This window comes from Frankliniella occidentalis, unplaced genomic scaffold (assembly GCF_000697945.3).
Source record: "Frankliniella occidentalis isolate FOCC.00 unplaced genomic scaffold, Focc_3.1 Scaffold46, whole genome shotgun sequence".
Classification (NCBI taxonomy): domain Eukaryota; kingdom Metazoa; phylum Arthropoda; class Insecta; order Thysanoptera; family Thripidae; genus Frankliniella; species Frankliniella occidentalis.
Window position 1 is genome coordinate 41303 of NW_026267176.1, and position 6385 is coordinate 47687.

The 6385-nt window shown below is 43.4% G+C and overlaps 1 protein-coding gene across 1 annotated transcript; it reads right to left on the reverse strand.

Annotated features, from left to right (window-relative positions):
* Positions 1–1025: 1025 nt before the first annotated feature.
* On the reverse strand, positions 1026–4179 carry LOC113215634 (protein takeout). The gene is made up of 5 exons (XM_026435285.2): positions 3967–4179; positions 2985–3077; positions 2621–2902; positions 2352–2507; positions 1026–2037 (listed from the first exon to the last, which is right to left on the reverse strand). Exons 1-5 carry the CDS (start codon positions 4037–4039, stop codon positions 1883–1885), a joined length of 759 nt encoding a protein of 252 aa, XP_026291070.1. The 5' UTR covers positions 4040–4179; the 3' UTR covers positions 1026–1882.
* Between the last annotated feature and the right edge of the window lie 2206 nt (positions 4180–6385).

The window sequence follows — 6385 nt, forward strand, 5'->3', positions numbered from 1 at the left end:
GCAAAACTGAAAACAGCTCTGTAATGTAAAGGAACTAGCTCGTTCCCAGTCCAGCCAATAAAATTCTACGGATGAGGTGTGGTCCTCTTTTTCGTGTTTGGTTAATTTTCGACGAGCGTGATCGCTGTCAATCTATAGTACAAATAATTTAAACGGTAAAGATAATCAGTGGCTGGTATTGGAACCGCCAACCACACACTCTCTAATTTAAGTTTCTCGGCCCTCAGTGGCAGAAAGACATTATTGCATCTTGACATGTCAGCGCGGACGTCAATCCCCGGAACCATCTGATCGATATGGTGTCCACGGGACCTGCACGGGTTGCACCGCCTGCACAGCCTGCACGTCCTGGCCTAACCCACTTCCTGCCGAGACCAACAGCATTGGCCGATTGAATAACCGGTCAGGAGTGTGGAAGGGAGGGGCGCGGGTAAGGCCGTGCCCGCCGCGTCCTTGAACTTGACAGCAGAGTCGGTCCGGTGCCGCCCCATGCGCAGCGAGGAGGACCAGTACCAGTAAGTGAGTCACTGCTGTGCGGTGTTTGCTCTCATGTGACATATGTTGTTTTGTTTTTTGTTTTTGTTTTTTTGTTGTATTTTTATTGCTTTTTTTGCGCATCGCATAGTTTAGGTACATTCTTTGTTGACCTTACTGTAATTTTGCTTTTGAAATTAAAAATTTTTCTCGCTGGATCACGTAAATTGCCGCCAACACGAGTCACATTCAGCAGCTTTGTATGCAAAGCGAGTAGTGGCATATTGACTGTAAAACAAACGTCAGTTTTCTTCTTGCTTCGATTCTATCTCTTTCTGGCAGGTAATGGCGAGGCATTTTTGTGGGCCTGCGCATCGGCTTGGTTGGCACGGTTGTCGCGCCGGCCCGGCCCCGGCTCATCACCGCGACACATTACCATACGGGGCAGAAGAGCGCGGGGACCCATCGCTTTTATTGCGGGTATATGGTCGGCTCACCACGTGCGCGTCAGGTGCCTGTGGCGAGCCATCAGTTTGTATTTATGTACAGTCTTTCATTGTAAAAGTTTATTATTCCACGCCATAATTAAGCCTATCGTGTTAGACTATAAATAACTTAAATTTAAAATGTTTACAATTAAAGTAGTGAAGGCAAAGTTTTCGCCAAATGACATCAAGTCAAACTTAAATATGTACTCCAAAAAGATTCATTTAATGTTTTGAAACATTGAACTTCAATTATTAGTGTGGATACAGAGTTCACGACACACAAGCGTGACTTTCACGCCAGGCGTGATTTTCACGCTTCGTAAGCTTCTCGCAGCCAATCAGGGATCGACTTTCATCACGCCGGGCGTGAAAATCACGCTTTGCGTGAGAATCACGCTTGCTTTTAGGGAACTCTGAATCCACCTTTAGTACTGGTTGTGAAATTTCTTAGTATAACATCACAGATAAATAATACTTCTCCTTACATTATAAAGAAAGCGAAAGTGTAAAAAATGTCCCATACTTTTCGAAAGTTTCTATAGTTTTCCGTTTTTCACATTTTTGTTTTGAAAAATTTGAGGTGATTTTGAAGTGAAAAGTTAAATCCACATATCGAGAAAAACAACATTTTTGTACTGATTTTTAAAGTAAGAGCAGTGGCCCGCTTCATAACAAAACAGAATAGTTTAACCACTATCTACGTCGTCAATTACACTTTCTCAGTCATGCACGTCACCCGAGGCAACACAATATTGACATCCAAGGAGAGTCATGCACATTTCTGTGCAAGTTTGTTTAAACTTCTCACAGCCGTTCTCAACCTCTCGAAATACGCCACAGCCTAGCACCCGCATTTTAGACCCGCGTCCGCGTGGTCCAGCACAATATGCGTGAAGTATGTTTTTTTTCTTTTTTTAATTCTAGTTTAACGGGAAAATATTGTCGTACGGCACTGCATCTACGATCTGTTGGATGATTTGGCTGATGACCTGCCCAATGGAGTCTGCTAGGGAGGGCCCGAGTTCCTTGGTCACCTCTTTCCAGTTCTCGTTGAGGAACTGGTTCATGTTGTCCGCTGAGGAAAAGACAATAGCCTTGTAAAGCAAGCAAGAGAGCAACTGATAGTCGGTCACACAAGAACGACCGATCTGACAACATCACGAACGCGTTTCCACATAATCTTCTTCAAAGAGAGAAAAACATTAAAAAAGGAAATGAATGAAAGGCACATTGGCGGAAATGGCCCTGGACAAGTAGTCTTTGCAGCTCCTGCCGACGTCAGCCAGACGAGGTCGACACCGCCGGGGCTGGGATGGCTTAGCCGTGAGGCACTCTCTCGACCAGGGGAGCAGGGGTGCCATCGACCCTTGAGCTAATAGCACAACTCACCTAATAATCTGTCTCCATTGAAGAGGTTCTTGAGGTCAAAGTAGGCGCGCCCGACCTCGAACTTGACTTTGCTCTCAGTCAGGCTTACGTGATCCTTGCCGCCTTTCTTCTTGGGGACTAGTTCGTAATCGAAGCCGAATGTTACAACTAGGTTCGCTGAAAATAAAATTCGATTAATTAGAATAATATTTTAAATAGTGTCTAAGTGGTAGTGGCGAAAGTTGAGTGGGTCTGGATTAAGTCAGAAAGCGGGCCTCTGCTCAACTTACTGACGGTCACGTTGGCCGGTCCCTTGCCGGTGATGGGCAGCACCAGCACCCTGCCAGAGATCTCGTAGTCACCCAGGATGTGGAACACGTCCCAGAAGAGGTCAAACTCGATGTGCTTCTTTTCTAGGTCAAATTTAGTTGACCTTATGTCAACATCACCCAGACCGTGGATTTGGGCCTCCTTGAAGGTCAGTTTAATGCCCACTGAGCTGCTCCCGCTGTCGACGCCGAAGTTGTACAACGTAAGTGGGTTCAGGTTAGGGATCTTGTATTTTCTATCACCTGAAAACAGGAGTAAGCAGAATGACCAAACCGGTGTCTACTATCATGTTAAATCTATATCTGAATTTTATTCTGTACTGACCGTTGACGAATCTGGCGACTGCTTCCTTGCCGTTCTTGAGCCCACACTCGTTAAGCTTGGGGTCGTTTCTTTTGCATGCCTTGATGTACGGAGCTGAAACAAGCACATCCACAGTTACAATAAAAGAAATGAAGAGATTCTGAGGACTTCAGAACTGCCCACAAAACGGTGAATGAACCCCGTCATATTTTGAAGGAGAAAACAACTTAACACATAACTACAGAAAGATTTGTCGTAAATAAAGTTCTGAACGGAATGATGCATGGGATCATTTTAATTACTTTTCAATAATTGCGGCCCAATGCTGGGTTGCCCAATAAACACAAAAACTCAAAAAGTCATTTGGAGTCATTTGCAAGTTTTTCATTCATGCTGAGCGATTTTCGACCAATTTTTTGATTAACTTGTCTCGGTGTTCGGCTCACCACTCACCGTACCCTTCAAAAACTGTAAATGACACCAAACCACTAGGACTAGTTTTTCGTGTTCTGTGTTGAGCATGGCATTAAGAACAAAGATAGTATAGTGCAATGTCAAGGTTGGCCGTATAGTACTTAAGCTATCATTGCAAGTCGCTTCATTAGTATTTATTATACCGACCAGTCACTATTTTGATTGCATACATTTCTATGACCACCAAGCAACTTACTTTCTTTATCCCTTGAAATTGTTTTAAAAAACGAAAACACTTAAAAAAATCAATTGATTTTGTTGAGTTAATTTCCAGTTAGCTGGTGACCACGTTTTTAATAAAGTTTAAGCGTAAATCTATCAATGTAAACATTACACAAAAACGTCTGACTGTATGCGCTTGCAACACAAACCCTAGTAACATGAAATCGTCCATTAACTGTCGGTATATGTCTGACATTTAACCGTCACCCGATGAACAGTTTCATTTTACTACGCTGTTTGTTCACTATAGCTAACACCCGAAATTCGCCACAGAAAATATTATCAGAATACATGAAACACTACTTACGGAGCTTTAAAGCGTCTGCGAAACTCATCACTGCGATGAGGGCGAATGTCACAAACATCAAGTAGCGCGCCATGATGGCACAGGCACACACACGCACACACACAAACACGCGCGCGCGCGAACAAACGAATAATCAATAAACGCACAGAATCTGCGATCCGCACAGAACGCGACGCGGCCAAAGAGTGTTGCTCCGTGCGGCTGTTGTCGCCGTATATATAGGCGCGAGCGCCCCGAGCCGTCCCGTTGTGCGCCCGGCCGCCCCCGGCCCCCGACCTCCTCTCATCCGTTCCATCCGCGGGACGTCCGACTGGGGTGCACTTAACCATGGCTCATTCATCGCTCAACCATGGCCTGACCAGAGGGATTCGAATAGCCCGGAGTGGTCTTTAGTTGGTTGAGACAACATTGACGGGGAGTGTCCATAGCAGCTACGTGAGTTAAATTGCACGGCACTCGGTCAGAAAATCTCTGGGCACATTTAAACCAAGCCCAGAGATTTTCTTGAGTAAATCCAAAATTATTTTATTCAAAACAAAATGTGAATAACAAATAAACAAATATTTCTTCGGAATATTTCCTAATCTTGGCATGCTTTGTTTAAATCAGCTTGAAACAATTAGTAAGCATTTTTCTGGTTACACGGAAGGTTTAACGTATGATTTTTGGAGGGAAAAGGGAAAACTTTGAGTTTTTCCTCAAATATGGGAGTTCTATAAAGTTTTCTCTTTTTCCTCCAAAAATCAGGCCGTCCTTTTACCGTGTATGATTTACAGTGTATTCGCAGGCAGGGCCTAACAAAACTGAAGTGTTCCCAACTATCCGAGCTGGTGTACGAGTTTCACGAGCATCCGCGAGTGTATTTTCCGATGTCTCGTGTACAATGAACTAAACAGCAGACCCCTCAATCACAACCACAAGCTGTACATCCAGCAATGATTTCCTTTTCAGAAACCTGTTTTACAGGAAAGCACAAACAAATCTAAGTGTCTTTTTATTAAATGTTACGTTTGTTTTTTAGTTTCAGTTTTAGTCTCTGCTGATTAACATTATGGCGTTCAACGTTCAGAAGTCCTCCGAGCTTAAAATGTAGAGCGACTGAACCGGTTTCGGATCAGGCCCTTATTCGGATCAACTGTCAGTAGTTTCATTGGAGAACTAAAATTTGGGTACCTCAATTTTTTTGCTATAAGAACAGACCTGCCTTCTGTCTTTTAAATCGCTAACAATAAGCTGGGTGCGTAGAGTGGACTACAGGCCGAGTATGAACTAAAAGAAGTAGGTTTTAAAGGTTGTGAGAATCTTGAAAAATTGACATTTTTTCAAACTGAGATATGAGCGTGATAGCACTTCCCATGTGTCGGACCTTTGTGAAAACATTATTTTAGGGTACTCAGAGTATCCTTTCATGGTGTCGAATGATTTTGAACAGGTCTATGAACGATTTGGCTGTGAATGTATTTTCGCTGATCCGAATTAGGTTCACAAGTCCTATTTCGTACCAAAAACACGTCTTTCGGCCAACTGTCATATCTCCAAAACGGGTGCAGCGACAACCCTCGAAAAAAATGCGAATTGTAAAGGAAGAAGTCGACTATCATTACCACTAGTCGTGGCAGTTCTAGCACTCGCCTGTTACGGCACAGCGAGGAAAAACGAAAATCTGATCCGAAATAGGTTCAGTCGCTCTAGACATAACGCTGGACAGATGACCGTCAACTAATTAATCATTACAAAGTTTTATCGATGTGACGGAAAAAGCATTAAAATTCGCAAAAAAGGGGAAAGGAGGGGAGGGGTCAAAATGTCACCGCTGACAATAAAGAAACAGTATGAAAAATAAGAAATAAATTAAAATAAGGGAATAATATCAAGCAAATAAAAAATAGGCAAGTTGTATTAATTAATTTAAACAGTTTCTACTCTGCCCACCATAGATTGACGTCACGCAGACCTGTTCGCACTGGAGCAGAGATGGGCAGAGGCGTTGAACGGAGTGAGGAGACAGACGGACACACAGTGGTGGACGGGCGGGTCGGTGAAGTGATCACATTGGTTTCAAGGAGTGACCAACGATCCAAATAAAGCGAGATTGTGAATCCAATTTGATGACTTCTGGGGAAGCGAAATTAATTACATCGCTCGCCTCGCGACATTTTTGGTTACAAGTAAGACTCGTTTTGAGTCATTTTCGAAAACGTCGCTCGTTTATAGAGTCGTTTTTGCGTCATTTCCGGTTACGTAGAAGACTCATGTGTGTGTGTGACTGGTATACGTCTCCTTCTTCTCTTTCAAAACAAAAAGAAAAAAGTAGAGGAAAGTCTGGTGACATTCGGAAACGCTGTAGTGAAAATAAGTATTCAAAACCAGGCCAGCCCAAACAGCTTGGCTTATTTCAGCTCAAGATGCGGTTCAACCA